Below are 19,098 nucleotides of genomic sequence, written 5' to 3'. Positions count from 1 at the left end.
GCCCTGTTTGCAAAACTGTGCCTATAAGCAATTGGAAAATGGGGGCTCGTCCGAGAACAGAGGTCAAGAAATTGAGCTAGCAAATTAAGCAACTATTAGCATAGCATACGAGAAAAGAAATATAATGGGTGAATCAACAATTTATTAACCAGTAAACCATAAAGGTAAATGAGACCAACATCACTTAAGTTGAATGTAAGTAAAATTCAGGTTGGTAATTTTAACCAAACAACAAACTTAAGTGTAAACTTAACAATACAAGTTAACCAGTGAGAATGCTAAATACACAAGTTAAAACAATTCTTAACACATAGGCTACTGCTCCTTTGCACCCCTCATGTCCATCCATACACCACAGCTTTCTATTGAATTTGAACTGTAAGAGAAATATCTTGTCCCGGTCATCATAGTAGGCAAGTCTCCTTTCAGATTCTTCTTTACTAATCAGCTCTCCTCTACTCCAAAATAAACTCTCCTTTTTCAAAAGGGTTTGTAACAAACACCCCACATCCTTTGCTGTCACTGATGTATTCCTATTGCAGGCCTTTCTTATCAAAAGCCACCAATGATGTGCCACGTCAAATCTTGCAGTGCTTTAATCTCTTTCTCCCCATCTTTTCTTTCCTACTTTCAGTTCCAAGATCTTTGGTTTTGGCTTAAAGGGAAGCTGCCATCGGCAGCATTTTTTTTTTTTGTGATATTAGCTTGAACTGTCATGGGATTCTGGAGGTAGAATATTATAGGCTATTTAGGGAAAATCCCGAATTCTCTAGCTCCCTCTAAAGCCTGTAATCGTGCTTACAAAAATTGAGCGCTCCCTATTTTGTTTAAGCGATCACGTAAGGGGGGAGGAATCGCTACCTGTCAGTCACAGCTTGTGCACACGCTGCTACTCTGCTGCTCACGTGCACAGCCTCTTAAATCTGTGTCTCAGTTGTTTCCCCTCTTTGGTACAAATACTGGATGTTAGTGATTGGTTATGGCAGATCTGAGTGCTCTGGGCAGATCCAATAGTTTTAAACATCAACAGAGTACCCGCATTCAAGCAAGTTCACGCTTGGCAATGGAAAGTGGATTATTTGATTATGAATGTACGAGAGAGTTTGGTAGGACCAAGGTCAGAGGAAAGGACACACACTGTTTTTAATGGTGTCTTTTATTACTTTTATGGGTCTTTCCCAGATTACACTGTGGACGTCATGGGTGGTTGTACAATGTATTTTCCATCTTGTCCTTCGACACTGAGCTTATAGTCATTCAAAGTATATTACAGATGGTGAGTTAGGACAAAGGTCAGCCGCATTAAAAATGATCTGGAAAGGTTCATTTATACCACAGGCTCCAAGCTTGTGAAGAGAATAATAATAATAATAATAATAATAATAATAACAATAATAATAATAATAATAATAATAAAAACAGCACAGAATCATATACAGCCTTTGGCAGAAATGTGAGTGCACAGTAGGTTGGCTACATGATAATTAAATCAGCAAACAGATTTAGGTTACGGTGACCGAGTCTGCATAAAGAGTATCCCCGATGTAGGCTCCACAGTTCGCTCTTTTTGATAGTAGTAACTAGGCAAAGTAACATTGCTAACACAGCAAAGCAACATTGTGTATCTTTTGTGCATATTACATCATTGTTTATATTTACCTATTAGTGCATTAATGTTCATTTCTATTTAAGGAAACCTTGGCTACACAGTGCTCATGGTTTACCATTCCTGCTTGTTCTTTTTACCAGTTTTACATCGATCCCCCCCATCGATTACCCCCAGTGTGGCTATAGGCAAGAACAAGGAGGAAAAGATATACAAAGGCAAGGCCTCTTTCCAAATACCAATATCACCCTACATACAGTAGCATCACAAAATTACTAGAGCATAAAATGCCGTCTAATTACTTTAAACCCATGTGAACACACACACACACTATTATGATACAAACCAGCACAATAGCAGCACAAACTAAATACACTTGTTTTATGCATTGTCTGTGATTACGTTCATGTCCCGGGGGGCAGGCTTCCCAGTTGTCAGGCCTGATTCCTCCAGAGCTTGATCAATCCTGGGAATTAATATTTCTGCAAACTCCCAGAGTTTCTTGTCCACAATCAGCTGTTTTTTGGAAAGGCCCTCTTGCAGTGGGTGCCTGATGTGGATAGTCAAGCATATGTCAAATGGGATTCTGATAACATCTCCGAACTGCTTTAGCGTGGAGTGGACTGATGTCTGCTCCACTCTCCGTGGGTTGATAATCAGCTTGGCGGGATTGAACACGTTCGTCCTGTACGGCTCTTGGTAGATGTGCTCCAGGATGTTCACACCAGGCACGCTGTTCCACTGAGGCAGACGAAATCGGCTGCTATTATCGAACTCCGTGGTAGGGAAGACAGAGTTTTTTATTATGAAGACTCCTGCATTGGGATGGTTTAACTGTAGTGAATCCATTAGCTTCTCCAGGTTGGCATGTTTGTAAGGCATAATGATCTCGTCAAGATCATGCAGCAGGAGGTACTTCGATTGGTACATGTACCTGTATATGCATTCATTCAGAGTGGTCAGTTGTCCATAATAGTGGATGTCCCCAGGGTGCAAGTCATGATTCCACCCAGCAGAGGGCATTAGAAACTTGTCTATAGGCCAAGGCATAACTTCTAGCATACCCTCTCTCCTGTAATACGTAAGAACTTTCTCAACATCTGGGCCACAGCTGGTGTTGTAGATGACAACCTTCTGAACCCCAATCAACTTGTACACCTCCATGGTCTGCACAAACTGGAGAGCATTATTGTACTCCCCAAATAGGTTGGATATGCATATGGTGAAGTTGTACCTAAATGATTCTTTGACTTCCTGGTTCTGGATTAGTAAAAATGTCAAATTGTGGATGGCGGATTGGTCAGTTGTTATGCTAACATGTGTGGCTTGCTGTGATGATGGACTTTTGCAAAACACATCTGAAGTCTGAAAAGGAAAGCCAAAGTGGTCTGAGTGCACGTCAATGTTTGCCTGTGAAGTTGTGCACCGACTCAGATCCTTAAAATCTGTGCTAGTTCTAGTACTACATTTAGCATTGATGTTAGCATCATCATTGGCACACAGGACACAATAGAGCGGCTGCAGCTCCTGCCTGCAGATGATGCTGATGACCCGGATGGTCCCACCCAGTCTGTGGTCCTTAAAGGCAGACACCATGAGGTGTTTTGAGCCTGGGATGGGGGTGATGGGGTCCGGGGGCGCACATTGTCGTGACTGCAGTGTGGGTTCTGGCCACAGTTCAGGCTCAGCTGAGGGTCTTTCGCTTCTCATCAGGTTCACCAGGTTTATCACATGCTCCCACTTCAGCATCATGAGGAAGGTAAACGTGGTGACGCCAACCAGCAGCACAAGCTTCCTCTGCATCATGCCTGTTCAGTTTGCTGGGATTCAGCTTCTACAATCTGCACTAACAAGGATGATGGTGGCACACAAAATTACTAACAAACATTTTAGCAAAAAGACATTTTGTACTATTAAAAGCTAAATAGTTAACAACCATGAAATTAGCCTCGCAAGCACCAGAAATTGTATTGTGTGTAGATATGTAGTGGTACACTCAGACCTTGTGTTAATTCTTGCTAGTGGTTTTTGCTGATGTTCAGGGGATGTGAATGCTAGTGACATTCCGTCACGGAAAGCGAGCGAAGTAGTGCTTTACCAACTGATGCTAAAAATAGACATCAATTAGAATGATCCTAAAGTAGAACAAATCTCACAAACATCTTAACGTGTGAATAACCACGCTTAACCTTAGCGTGTTTATTCACTGAAACCCTGTTCAATCACGTCTTTAGGCTTATTTGGTCGGTGCAACACGAGGCCCTGCCTCCTCTTATAACCTCTCCTGCCCAAGGGGGCAGGAATATTCCCGGAAGTATAAACACTGATTGAGCTGGTGATCAACGCTCTGCTAACCCCCATAGGTCGGCCATAGATTGCAGATTTTTTTGCGATCCCATAACTTAATGTAACATGTGCCCTCTGACGCCCTTATAGCTTCTGTATATTCTGTATAGGGTATCGAAGGCACAACTAATTCATGTCTTCGTCGTATATAACGTTGGTTTCCCGTAAAGAAGTATAGTTAGCATGTCGGTTGGAGGGAAGCTAACGTTCGACGTCGCACAGTAGGGAGATTAACCGTAATGTTTGGATAAGAAGCTCAGTCCAGCCTGCACGAAAACCATGACGGAAAGTTAGCAGAGTGAAAACGCTATGTAGCCTGGTAGCCTACTGTATTATAGGCATTACCTAAAGGCAAGTTAACCTGATTGAAAAAAAAACCTCTATCACGAATGTCAAATTTCCATGTGACCCATCTATCAGACCAGTTACAGTAACTTACAGGATGGCTAACGTCACAAAGTCTGCACGCGAATGATGGGAAGTAAACAGAATTTTTTTCCGCCCCCTCCCATTGAGAACAACAGAGTCTATTTGTCCATTTCTTTTTGGTCTAAAACGTTCTCTCCACAAAAATGAATTATGCTTGTCAACTGTCCTGTATCTCCTATTTGTAGGCCTACAGTGTATGTGTCTGTGTATGTGTATGTGTACTGTATGTGCGTGTGCATATATGTATGTATGTGTCTGTGTGTGCGTGTGTGAAATCTGTGGATGTGTGTGTATCTGTGCGTGGATGGAGTGGCCCCCGGGGACCAAACGAAAATCTTCCGTAAAAGTCTGTTGGGGCTACATACCCACTTTGACAATCACTATATGACCGCTACGCTAGCGGCGGTCATAATAATATGGCTAAATGGGACAATCTGACCCAGTCCCTTTGGGCTGTGCAAACTTGCAGTATTCATCCGTATTCAACCATATGTATCCTACATTCATGGATCAAAATTAGATTATCCCCTTTCTATGTGTTCTTTTACCATATCAGAGTGTAATAGTAGTTAAAAGTTACCATGGTTGAATGATTTACATTTATGACTTCCAAAGTTCTTCAAGTGTGTGCTCACCTCAGGAAGACAATTCCCATCCCCCAGGATCTGAGGCTGTTCGACTCTCCCAGCTCCCATTGTCTGACAGCCTCAAAGAATTTGTCCTCTCCTCATCAACCCAACTTCTGGGATATGTATGTACCCAACTTTGTATTATTATGTAATTGGAAAAAGCAGACAGCTGAAGACACATGCCGAGGTGTATCTCTGAGTGAAGCAGACGAGCGGGACTGAGACAGCTAGGTAGGGGTGGGGCCTCGGTCACTGTTGGTCACAGGATGGTTATCATTATGACCACCAAGGCTATAGCGATACTACCAATAGTTTTTTTTTTCTCCCGTCATCTTCTTCCTGAATTGTTGTTCAACGATTCCCGGGACACCGTAAGACCGGGGCACATGAAACTTGGTGGGCATGGAGCCCCATTAGACTTATACAGAAAAATGTTGCTTGGTCCCCGGGGGCCACTCCACCAAATTTCATCGCTGTATGGGCTAAATGATTTAATTTAGTTTTTAAAGTCACAGGGAGATTTCCAAACCAGGCTGTCATGCCATATCTGATTATGCTCTCCAAGGTAGCCTGGTAAAACATGAGCATAATTCTCTGCTCCACACCAAACAGACTCAATCTGCGCAGAAAATACTGTACATTCTCTGTTGCAGTCGGGAGCATATACAGTCAATGTGAGTGTTCCATGTTAAAGTGCTGTCTAGTGAACCCCAAGGTATTTGTAGGACTGTAGGCCTACCTGTGATTGCCTGATTATGTACGACGACTGGCATATGATTCCCAACATTTTTCTGATCAAAGATAATTTCCTCTGTCTTTTTTACATTTAAAATCAAACGGTTGGAGTCACACCACTCATCAAACTGCCTCACCTCTGTGTGATAACTGCTTAAGGTATCAGATCTATGAAGTAGGCTAAGTATTGCAGAGTCATCTGAGTATTTGAGTTAATGATTTTTTGAAAGCTGGGGCCAACAGTATCAAAGCTATCCTTAATGGGATCCTTAAGAGGGAACATCCTCATGATGGGAAGATGTGGGTTTCATATGCAGCACTATGTCTCTCAACTCTGTTAAAGGAACACCTCACCTTTTTTTCATATTAAACTATGTTATTCCCTTAAGACCCTGAATAGCACCATTAGCTTATCCAAAAGGAAAGCATTCAGAGCAACAAGAGTTCAATTATAAGATTTTGTGTTGTTGTTCTTTTCAGAGAAAACCCATGGGTGTGTGGATTAGTTAAGACAAATGTTTATATCTCAATTTTCTCAACATCCTTGCCGGAAACTCTTTGCTCAACACCACCATCTTCAGGCCAATGGGTAGTCACTAATTTTGCGCATATAAATTGAGAAATCAAGCATATACTGTACGCTATGTTGTCAACTGTGCTTTGCATTGAGTGCATCTGATAAATAATTGTACAGTTTTAACTGAAGTGTTTCATTTTACAAAAGAGCGGGATGCTGCTGGATGTGGTGATGTATTAATTGTGTAGTGTTTTGAAAAAACAGGCCCTGTTTTCTGTGCCTAAGCAATTGGAAAAATCTGTGAACGTCTCATCAACAATACTGAGAATGTCAGGACCCTGCCGGGTTTGCCCTACCCCATCCACTCTGTGCTTTTGTGCCAGTCTGTCTCTTTCTTTCCAGCGGATAGAGGGTGATGTGTGGCAGGTCATGTTGATTGGCCTCACCAATGGGGAGGACCAGAGCCGTATAAAGAGAGTTGCGACACTCTTTGATGTCATCGCCATCAAGAGTTCCAAGAAAACCTTTACTGAATGGCTGAATCACAGGAGGGTGGGATGCATTTCTGGAGGCTGGAGGGTGTAATCAATTAACTCATTGACTACTGACCAAGAGATTGCCCGTTTGAAGTTTCAAAACTCCCATAACCTGTAAACTTGCATGGGAAGCGCTGCCATTTTCTAGATCTCTTATGGGAGAGTCGCCAGTGTTTTAATGCTCTGGGGAGGATCATAAGAAGGTCTTGATTCTGCCAGGCAGACGGGCTCCCTCTCCACTCCTTCATCGGCGTTGGGTTTTCTTTGATACATACCCTAGACATACACGTGCGCAACACTTAGCTTTTCTTTCATTTATCTATGACTTATCTATTAAGTATTGTTTAATCATTATCTACGTGTTGACCTCCCTTGTGTTTCACAAGCCTTGAGCCAAACATGTGTGCCAGAGAACATTAACAGATCTTTACGTTGGCTGCTGGCTATTTACGTAGGCCTATAGAATTTATTTTAATTAACTGGGAGGTGATACTAACTAATCACCACACCTAGCGAGATACAGAGAATGTTGTTTTCCCTTAAAACAGTAGTCTCAGTGTCATTAGTATATGGTGAAAACCCGGGTGACAGAAATTGTATAAAAAACAATCCCTATCCCTCAGGATATTTGTTTTCATACTTGACTGTTGTCGTCATCATAGGTTCCTATCTTATTGTTCCTTTACCAGAAATGGCTCTATTGCTTGGATGAGGAATGAAGCCACACCACTACCTGTTAACATTCAACGCTTTCTCAGAAAAGATGTTATGTTGCCTTGGAACAACAATGAACCAACCTAAATCCAGAAGTGAGATGTTGCATGACAGTAGTTCACGTGACTGCATCATGTCATGGTATCTACCCAAACCATCAGATAGTGACATTCATACAGCCTGCTTTTGGTTTCACCACGAGGGGTTGTTTGTCTAGTCTTCACATTAGTTTAAACACATTAGTTAACACTAACATAGTGTCACACATTTCACTGAAGGACACTAATCAGGACCTTGCCACAAAATTGCCTTATCCATGTATTATGATTTCTGATATGATTATGATATCTTTTCTTACCTGCCAATATGTGGTTCTGATTATGAAAGAATGAAAGCTTCACAAGAAAAAGGTAGCCTATACTAAAATCGATCGGTTATTGTGAGGAAAGTGCGATCAATATCCATTTGAACTTGAGTTAGAACAAGTAGAACAAGTCAGAACCTGTTCAGAAATAATGTTAATAAAAAAAAGAATGCTGCACATTTGATATTTGATATTTACATATCACATGCATGGACTGTTCCTAATTTTGTGTACATGCAGCTGGTGGCCATAGTGGCCAAATCAAAAACTCTTGCATCTACATTTTACAACAAAATGCACAAAATATCAAATAACTTTGTAAGATATTTACTAGCCTACATATTCCCTTCTTCAAAAAAACATATAGAAAAAGCTTTGTCCCAAAAAAGTTTAAATCAAAAATAATTCAACGATCAAAGTCATCATTATCATAACCACCAACCATATTGAGGAGAAACAACCTGCGTAACAGCAACAGTACTGTATGGTGTGAAGACTACTGGCTGTACTGCACAGGCACTTGAATACGGGTTTCCCCAAGCTCCTGCTACATAGGCACTCTGATATGGGGTCACAGTTGGTGTATAAACACTTGGATATATGACTGTAGCTCCTCCTCCTGGTACAACTGTCTGATATGGAGCCACTGTAGTTGATGTGTAACCACTTGGAAATATGACCGCAGCTCCTCCTCCTTCGGCTCCTTAACAAAAGAAGGAATTATATGACTCACTGAATGACCCCCCTCATATAATTCACTGAATGACCCCCCTCAATTAACAATTAAATTAATTTGTCTCTGAGGACATTTTGAACATAACTTCAGGTAAACTTTTTTTTTTAGCTTATGAAATGCTGTTGAAGTTGCCATACATCTCTCTCACCGAGTAAAATGTATGTCTCTCTTCCAAATAAAATAGCTTTTCTAACACATGTGACATATCATCTCTGGAGGTATACCTTACCTCCCTGCCATGGTGTGTTCCCATTACACACTGAAGATCTTTGCTCCACACATAGGGCAAAGTTGAGCTGTTGTTGTGCATTGCTGAGTCTCTCATTCATATGTTTGAATTTGTCTTGCAGTATATGTGCCTTTACAACACGCATCACTTTACTGCTGTATTCATATTGATGGAGAAGATCATTTGCAGAACACAGAACTGTCATGAATTCATTTAAACCTATCTGCACCACCCCTTGGACTGGTACACCCTGGTCCTTAATCATCTCCAGGATGGCAGTCGTCGTCTTAATCCGGTCTGCTAGCCGCTGAAAATGTGTTCCATTGCTCTTTACTTTTCTTAAATGGCTGACCACTGCTAGTGCTTTTGTGATAACTGATAAGAGTGTAAGTGCTTCTGCCATGGCTGCAGAAAGAGAGAGAGAGAGTGTGTCAGTGAGTTCTCTGAATTAGCCAGTGAGCTTGAAAATTCAAATATTTATCAGCTGACAATTTCAAATTCAATGCCATACTCCATGTGGTTGTCAGGGTATGGTTTTTATAGGTGACAGTGAGAAAACACTGCCCTGATATCAGAGCTCAGTCAAATGAAGATATTTGTTGTACTATATTGAATAGACATGGTTTCACATTTGCTCACTCTATTCTTTGTATGCTCTGCCCAGATATTTCAATGCTGTCTGTCGTAGCCAAACCACAAGCACTGAAAATAGTATTCTACTGAAATGTCTGTTCTGTTGTTTGCATTATGCATTTAAGACCTTGAAGTTTATTCAGTGTGAACACCTTCACCTACACATCTCTACCCCTGTTCTGCCCTGATGTCATGTCCATCAGAAAATCACACTGCATGTGGCAAGAATGGCAGAATTGTGGGCTTTAATTTAAGCCATTTTACAATAATCATTTCAAGAGAGTTACCTGCAGGTGGGAAACATCCTCAAAACAAATGTTTGTGTTGAACTGCTATATTCAAATCTAGGATGTTTTCTTATTGTTTTGTTTTACTTTTACACCTGTGATGTATTTCAATGATCTACCATTGTTGTTGGCTGATATAATCTCTGTATAGTATTGTGAGTATCAATATATGAAGCGTTTTTGTTAAGATGTTTTCCTTATAGCACTACATGACTTGTAACTATACATAAAACTGTTCAAACTCTTGATAATGAACAATTCTGTGTATAACTAATTATTAACTGAACATTTAGAGTGTGACTGTGGTTATTATTGATAGCCATGATTAATTCTGAATAAAATATGTCTTACCTTTATGTGAGCCTTTCTGGCTTCCCTCTTGTCAAAGTTGTTATTCAATTTATATGGTTTGTTAGCATTGCTAGACACCGTCACTCTGCTCAGCTGTAGGTCAGTCAAATAATGTTGAGGATGACGTTCAACAGGTTCCATCCACAAAAAAAGCATGCAAAGGGTATGTGATGGGGAGGGAGATATAGGCTATAGTATGTACCGTAATTTCCCGACTATTAGCCGCGGCTTATACATTGCTTTTGCAAAATGTCTTCAGCTATGAGGTTACATGTAATACTGGGGGGCAGTTAATATGGTGTTAATATGGTTTTGTTTCTTTTAACTTGCATAAAACACTGTCCTGCGGCTTATATGCGGGAAATTACTGTAGTTGAACATAAATTCTAATAAATCTTAGTTTGATAGTTTTCCTTTATTTTGTCAAACATTGTTACAGTTTTTGTCAGTTGCATGCTTTGGCACATTTCTCAGATCAGAGTGGTAGGCCTAATTCTCAAAACTGTTTGCTCTGATAACTCCATTATCTTATCACTTGTGTACATCATTGAAGCAGTTTCTCCCCATTTTGCTTTCGTACAGTACATCCATGCAACTGATTTTGTACAAATGTCTTTATTATTATTTTCAATGGCTAAAATCATGCTGGTGATAATGCACTATGCTGGTTTCCTGCCGAATACCCCATAAAACAAATTGCCCTTATTTCATCGCTTGTGTCATTACATGCAAATTGACTAGTTGTCATAACCATTTTTCAGCTATTTTATTTGAGAACACTAGAGGGTGCCATTTGGACGCATCATCAGTGATTACCCAGGGCAGGTGGGCGACCTGGCCAGAGGTGATTAGCCCCTGGCTTGTGTCCGTGTGGCACGCCACACATTCAGTTTGACTGTCCCTCAGTTAGGCTTGAACTATATTATCTTTTTAGAAAATTTTTGCTCTGAATGTGAGAACATTTTGAACTTCACTGAGTAACACTCAGTTGTTGTTTTTTTCAATGTATTAAAGTATACTGTTCTTAACATTTGAGGTCATGGGCTGAGTGTTTCATTGATTTGCAATTAGAGTCAAATAAAAAAAAAAATCAGGAGAGATTTAGAAGTTTTAGGCAGCACAGTGAACATGTACTCAAAGTATGTAGATAATGAGGAACAGACGGTACCAGTAAAGGGTGTGTCTGTAAATAGTCTACATTTTAAAAAGAGATGGTATGTCACACCAGTGAAGACATTATGTCAAGAAACAACAACGATAATCATTCTATACAGGAAATCGCCTGAAAAGTCTGGCTATCACCATGCTAAGATCAATCTATCAAGATTGAACATTAGTCTGGGGAGTCTGCTCTTTATTACTGCTGGGTTTAATCTTGTACCCAGTGTGTTGGGTTAGTATAGCTCAATGCGGTGCTGGTCCAATAGTTAACCAGCAGCTGGGTTAAGATTGGGTTATATCTAACCCAACATTTTTTGGAGTGAGAGACCAATGGGCATAGTTCAAATGACTCTGTACACTTTTGGATAGTCCTTCAACCTAATCAGACCAACGGTCCGGGTGAACCTTTTGGATAGTCTGTGATTGGACCCAGAAGATGTGGAAAGGAAGCAGGAGAGACATATTGTATGTGCAGGTTCCTGAGCTGCAGAGCGAAATCCAAATCGCCAGCGGATCAGATCAGGCAGGGTTTACCCAGCCACCCTAACTGAAACATTAGATGGCATATATGAACCATTTTCCCATTCAGTCTCATTGGGCCCTCAAGCAGAAACAAGACAACGACAAAACTTGATTCATTAGAAATAGATATTTTGATTGTGATCTAATGCTGCTATGAGCATTACAATATTACATGCTTGCTGTTCTGTTTGATTTTGTTTGTATGCACCTGTAATTTATGGAGACAGGTATTCTATTCTAAATCATTGAGACTGATACTTTTTGTTTAACTTTGTTTGCAAAGCATGACTTTGTATGTGTAACTGCAAGACATATAAACCATTCTTCTTCATATTCTACAGGGTTCCAACGGGTCATGGGATTTCTGGAATATGGTGGAAATTTGATAAAGTCTATTCAAGATATGGAAAGTCAGGGAATTTTATCATTTTGGGGGCAAAGTCATGGAATATGAGGGCATTTTGCTCTAGCAGTTCAAAATGTACTTGGCAAAATACATTAATGCATGCAGAATTAATGTACATCTCATTATTAGCTTTAGTGCTTGCTTAAGTAGTTGTGGTTGCCCTAACGTTGTTTATTCAATGCCCATTTATTTGATACAAGATTTTTGAATGCTACTCTGAAATTGTTGGTCGGTATTATACCAGTCATGGCATGGAAATTCAGGTTTTACGTCAGGGGAAAGTGATGGTATTTTACATTTCACTTCAGAGTGGGAATCCTGACAATATTATTTTCTTTCTATGTATATTCTATTTTTGTTTCTACGTAGTGGCACAGAGGATAATTTCAATATATTCATTACATTGCCAAAATAGTATTCTCAACCACTGACATTGTGTTACAGTAAATCACTGGGTGAGCTGATCTGTTGATCTATCTCAGGTAGTTCCAAATTAAACCAACAGGGGGCAGCTTTTTACCGCATTTGCTATGCAGTTGTACTGCTAATCTACTTGCTAATTCTTGACACTTCTAACCTGACTATCCAAATGATATGTAATTTAAGTAATATAATCTAAAATAGGAAACAGGAACAGGTTATGTTTTGATATGTGGTTTTGAATAATGACCATGTAACTTTTAATAGTAACAACAAATTAGTGTAGCACATTTAATTTAGTTATTCACCTGCACTTCAGCATCATGTTCCAATATTGTGGTGTAGTTGTACTGTACTCTTATTCAGTCTGAATGACCAATCAGAAAACCACTGTACAAATGTTGACTCCCCATCAGCAAATACTGACGATTATGCAATCGTAGTTCAGGTCCAACAAGACAATCACAAAGAAACAACAGCACTGTCCTCTCGTCAACTTAAATATAAATCTTTATTCTGTGATCCATCAATTCACAGTAGGAAAATGTCAATAAGAAAACTTCAAATGTCTCAGTCATCATGCTGTAACTGGAGAACAGATGCAAAGCAGCATATGAATAAAATGCAAAAAGCTAAGGAAATCCTGACAGAGACTGTTTCACATCATAGTGCAAACAGACATGTGCAGCCGCCAGATATATTTTAAACGATACAATTAAACATTGTAACATTATATTTCCATCCGATATCCAACATAAATGTAACTCGTTTTTTATGAGTGTGTGTATGTTTTTCTGTGACACACCTCAAAATAAAATGCAATTCTATTGCAATTGAAATTTAACAGTGTGGCTGAGTACCATATTGGTGTAAATGAGGCAACCATACAGGCTTTAAAAAATCAACTGTTTAGAATGATGCTCTGACCTATTCTCAATTGGCTCAAAAACATTTCACAAACGAGAACTGAGTGGCTTCAATTGCAAAAGTAAAAGACAGTTCAATGTTGTCATTGATTGACCCATTACCATAAATTCAACAAAAAGTAACAGTTACACAATACAGCCTTTTTCATACAGAGAGCGAAAGAAAGAGTGTGTGAGAGATAGATAGATAGATAGATAGATAGATAGAGTGTGTGTGTGTGTGTGTGTGTCACAGTGTAGCATGCTGCCATTGTAAGGTCTCAGTTCATAATGGGTCACCAGAAGGCACAATTTAAACATGTAAAACAATGGGACAAAAAAAAACCTGACCACCTGTTTCTGATTATTTCTGATCATGACCGCAGATTACAAAATGTTATCACATGCAATTGTATTTGCCCAACATAGACCACTAATATCAAGCATGGCATCTGTAACAACTGAATCTATTTGCTGCACGCGACAAAATGTGCATGTGCCTCTGTTTACCACACCCAGAAATGTGTAGTCATGTGGATCAAGACATCATTATATAATTTCAAAAGAAAGATATGACCTATTCATGTCAGCCAGTGGTGGACAGCAAAAAAGGAATACAGTGTGGCTGTTGTCTAATCTCTGTGAGTTGTACTGTAAGTAAACCAGTGTTGTAGGACACTGTGGGCACTCTGGTTATGGGTTTACATTAGAGATGCTGCATGTATCTGTTATCCTCATGTAAGGCAAATATTCAGATTATGTTGGTACAAAGTGTATGCTTCATAAAGAGTTAAAAGTTACAAAACTTAAATTTCCTGCTCATGGGCTTAAATGTTAGATTTACAAGATAAACATAGCTCGATAGTGTAAACACACCAAAACTGTGGCACTTTGATACTGTACAGAACTGGTCTTGGCCATCACTTCCACTTGCAAGTGGAAATGTTGATGAACGACCAAGGAACTGAATTTCTGGTTCCTAGAACAGTGGTTTGGATAAACAGCGAGGCTGTTAAAGGTACGAGGGGGAACACAAAGAGGCCTTAAACCATCATGCACAACCAGGCAGCTTTCGTCAAGTGCTTCATTTCCCTGTAAACACTTCACATTATTCCCGTGATCTTTTCTTCACATGAATGCAGAAGGGCAGCACATACATTTAAGATACAGGTAACATCGTCATACAAATAAAATGATTCACATAATGAACATGCAAACAAACAAAAGCATCACAAAAGGATAATAATAATAAATATATATGTATAATATATGTCTTCATTGGTTTTCTTTACATTCCTCGAAAAGTCTTTTTTTCTTTCTTTTTAAACCAGTGTGGGAGGTACTTTATGAAGAGAACAAAGAACCAGGCAGTACCCATTGTAACCTTTACTAAGCCGAGGTGGAGAGACAACTGCCATCATTGTACACTCAAGGCTATGGTCCTTGAAGATACAATATTACTCATACCTTTCACAGACCACAGGCAGAAGCCTGCATTAGGCAAGTGGGTAGCATGACCATACAATCCCATTCACACCTAGTATCGTGATCGGATCTTATCCTTTTCAGATCTCTAATGCCAGGTACATTATGCACTCGCATCTGAGCAGCGATCTGATCGCAAAAGCAAACACATTTGCCGGTGGTTCGAAGCGCATTTGGCTGAATAGCAATTGTAATGTGTATAGGAATGCATCCTGGGCCACATTGAAGGACCGCCTCATCTAACTCATCTAACATTGTCTGCGTAAGCAGAAGTTTGAATTTGTACTCTTTGGTGAAGCAAAGTGTCGATATAAATGGCAGCAACAAGACAACAACAGAAGTACACGGTCTGCTTAATAGTAAACTTGAAAGCTAGAGTACAAGATAAAAAAATCTGGGGAAATGGACTCACGTGGATGAGGTACCAAGAGTCTCATCTCCATCTGGGCTGAAGAGTCTGTACAGTGGAAACTACAGGACGCCTATCGCAACTGGGCAAATTATGAAGAAATATCCACGAAGATGGAGGCAAATGGCTACATGTGTTAATGTGTAGCTACAGCTGGGCATGTTGGGCCAGGGAGTTCTTCTGCGGAGAGACTCTAAAAGGGGGAATCTAAAATTCTAATACAGCTGTAAAAATCACTGCAGTCCTCAAAGGCCTGTGCATAAATGTGTGTGTGTGTGTATGTGTGTGTCTGTGCAAAAATGTGTGCCTGTCTCTGAACAAGGCTGAAACAATGCATTGTCATTATCATACACTGTACAGTGCTGCAGATTACAGCATTCAGAAAATCCAAAACTTATATAAACATAAACGGTTTGTTAAAGAGGCACTTTAACAAAAAAAAAATATTTGGAAAATAGCTGCTCTTGAAATATCAAAGTGATGGGCTGGGATTAGACTAATTAGACTTCTAGGTAGATTCAGTGACTACTTAAATAATTCAGACCAAACAACACACTGTTCAAATCAAATTAACCTATGATTATTTTTGGCAGTTGTGTGCAATTCCATGTAGTGGTTGTTAAAAAAAAAGTTGTTGTTCAAGAGGATAAGGGTTACAGGCGGGGTGTAGTTGCGAGGATTTTACTCTGTGTGTGTGTGTGTGTGTGCGTGTGTGTGCATGCATGCATGTGTGTGTGTGTGTGTGTGTGTGTGTACACATGTGCCTATACGTCAGTGTACGTGTGTGTGAGAGAGAGAGTGTACGTGTGTGAGAGAGAGAGTGTGTGTATGTGTGTAGAATAAGGGGTGCAGTGGGGGGCTGGTCCTCTAAGGGAAGTGGGCAGCGCCGGCTGCTGAGGGCTGCAGGCTGACCGTCTCTCCCCTGTGGTCCAACTGGTTCTGGAGGCGTGTGATGTTTGACAGCTCCTCCAGCTCCTGGAACTGCCGGTCTGTCTTGTGGCTGACCAGCGAGCGGTAGAAATGCACGGCGAACACGATGAACACCAGGCCGAACGGCACCATGATGGTGGTGGAGGTGATGGCGGCCGCCTGGCCCGGACTGATGCCCGGCGCCTCCGTGGCCGACTCGCCGCGGTCCTCCGTCTTCTGGACGGGGCTGCGCAGCGGCAGGAACTTGACCCAGCAGAGCAGCACCACCTCGGCCAGGAAGAGCAGCGTGCCGATGACGGTGGAGAAGGCCCAGGCCAGCTCGATGTGGCGGTGCATGCGTTCGTGCGGCGACTCCTTGACCGAGTTGAGGTTGTGCACGTTGCTGACGGCCTCCAGGTTGGGCAGGATGCAGGTGCTGACCATCAGGGCGAACAGATGCACCGCCACCAGCACGGTGGTGCAGGCGCTGAAGGCGATCAGCAGCCCCGGGGGATACGTGTGGTCCGGTTCCAGCTGCACCTCTACCATGGCCACCTGCAAGGGCATAGGCATACCGTCAATCAGTCACTGTAAAGACTACTGTTATACAACAGTTTGTTCCGACTATTCATCAAGAGGCTATATGCACGGAATGCTGCTCAGTAGCTCATTTGTTTCCGGTGGAGTGTTACTGTAGCTGTGTTGTAACTGCATCCTCTGTAATGTTTTGCTGCCCACATGGTCACTCCAAAACTGAAATAGTTTAAATTGTCCAACAATAACAATTTAAACACACGCAAAATCATTTTACATCATAACATGATGATTCACTAGGTGCAACAACCAAGTGGGTCAGTGAAGACACAACTTTCATTCACAATAGCAGCAAGTTTACACACCTGGCTGCACCGGAAACAAATCAGAACAGCCTTCTGTGCATATAGCCTATTTCTACATTGGAGGAGAGGCATTCCAGTGCCCCCTGGGCAATCCCAGGCATCCTCACTTGGACTCTTTACTTCTAGTAATCATTCCGATGTGAACGTTACATTGATTCAACATTTAAGTTATTGCGTTATTCAGTAAATGGAGCAAGGTGAATATTCAATGACATATAGACAAGCAAGCAGGCCTCTAGCATTGAGTCTATGGCTGAACCACAGCTGTTGGCATATCAGCTCCTTGTCCTTTACAGCTCCACTCTCACTCGTGCTATATTGCTTAAACATGGCATAAACATAGCAGAAATATACACACTATTCAGTTTAACCAGCATATGGGTAAGATCCTAACATTTTTTTGTGGGTAGAACTCAAAATGTAGGCTACATATATTTACATCATCAAGCTCCTCAAATCTGTCAGAAACGAGTAGTTTAAGAAAGTGTTGAATGTAAACAAATGTCCACAAATGTATGCTTGGAGATTATGCTGGAAAATATGTTATTTACAACACCAGGCCAGGATATTTTTATATTCTGTTCAGGTATGTTATAACACATTTGGGGTGATCACGTAAAAGATGAAATGATCAAATGTACTTGCACTGAGCTGCAGGATGATATCTAGAGATGTCTAACAGGTTATGGAAATATTTGTTTATGAACTCCTTACTTTACATAAACACATATGGACATGTCATAGGCAAAGTATAGTATAGCAACAGTTAAGCTCTACTGCATGAATAACTGTCTTCAGTTCTTTAAATATTAATTTGCACAATGCAGACCTTCATGCATTTGAATGAACTGAGCGGTTCTTTTTAATTCATTCAAATGCATGAACGTCGGCATTTTGTAAATTCATATTTTAAGCACTGTTGTAGTTTGATACACTGAAGCACTATCTACTTATCTTATTCTCAGGACATTTTCGGGAAAGAGCCATTGTTCTCCTTTTTCATGCTCAATCAGAATTGGAGAAAATAGCATGTAAATCCACCAGCATCAGTTTGGCGATGTGTGGCGTATCTCATTGCCATCCTTGAATTTTTGCAGAAATATCAGCGTGCGTATGGACCCTCAACCGCAAACTGTTGCCAACGGAAACTTAACACGTAGTGATAACTTTCCGCATGCAGCATTACATCCGCTGGTATGTAGCCTAGGCGTGTTTGGTTAACCGTGGCTTAACATATTAAGCATATCGGTGTTTATATTTAGGAATGACAACGTAAAAACATAAGTTCACAAATGCAGCTGAATCTACTGATCAGGTGACAGGTGCATGCTACCCATCAAGGAGGTAATCGCATGCGTCATACTGTGAAAGCAAGCACGGCTATGTTTTACCGACAACATTCCAAATTCCAATGCAGACTGAATCTCTATGTGGGGGTTAGTATGTAAATGTAAAGTTATATGCTGAAGGCCTACTTACCATAGCGAAACCTGAAAGCAGGGCTGAAGTTCTGCTACTTGCCTTCAACTTCGCCCGACTCAAGTAAAGTTTTCTCCATGACAGAGCCTGGAGGGAGTGCTCGTTCAAACTCATTCTGCCACGGCTAGGGCAAACTTCAAGAAGCTAACGTAAAGTTGTCTCGAACTACAACAAAGTAGACTCGACGGCTACTCTAGTAAGGAGGAATCAGTGTTAAGTGCTACACGATAGGATCGACATGACAATTTTGATCAACGGAAACTCTGAAGAGTTGAGATCTGACAGCAAAGAACTTCTAAGTACAGTACCAACATATTCCTACTCACTCAGGAAACTACATTCTGATATGTCCAGGGGCAGGAAGCGATGATTTCCCGGTGCATTGTGGTCA

General features: G+C 40.8%; 2 protein-coding genes across 2 annotated transcripts; both read right to left on the bottom strand.

Moving 5' to 3' along the window:
* Nucleotides 1-1,987: 1,987 nt before the first annotated feature.
* Nucleotides 1,988-3,412, bottom strand: LOC134089718 (uncharacterized). Its single transcript, XM_062544162.1, has 2 exons — nucleotides 3,092-3,412; nucleotides 1,988-3,043 (listed from the first exon to the last, which is right to left on the bottom strand). The coding sequence occupies exons 1-2, from the start codon at nucleotides 3,410-3,412 to the stop codon at nucleotides 1,988-1,990; spliced, it is 1,377 nt and encodes a 458-aa protein (XP_062400146.1).
* Nucleotides 3,413-13,113: 9,701 nt separating this feature from the next.
* orai1a (ORAI calcium release-activated calcium modulator 1a) lies at nucleotides 13,114-19,025 on the bottom strand. Its single transcript, XM_062543409.1, has 2 exons — nucleotides 18,708-19,025; nucleotides 13,114-16,884 (listed from the first exon to the last, which is right to left on the bottom strand). Exons 1-2 carry the CDS (start codon nucleotides 18,819-18,821, stop codon nucleotides 16,288-16,290), a joined length of 711 nt encoding a protein of 236 aa, XP_062399393.1. The 5' UTR covers nucleotides 18,822-19,025; the 3' UTR covers nucleotides 13,114-16,287.
* Between the last annotated feature and the right edge of the window lie 73 nt (nucleotides 19,026-19,098).

The sequence above is a fragment of the Sardina pilchardus genome, chromosome 8 (assembly GCF_963854185.1).
Source record: "Sardina pilchardus chromosome 8, fSarPil1.1, whole genome shotgun sequence".
In the NCBI taxonomy this organism is placed as follows: domain Eukaryota; kingdom Metazoa; phylum Chordata; class Actinopteri; order Clupeiformes; family Clupeidae; genus Sardina; species Sardina pilchardus.
Note: the sequence above shows the minus strand (reverse complement) of the source record. Positions and strands in the feature narration are given on the sequence as shown.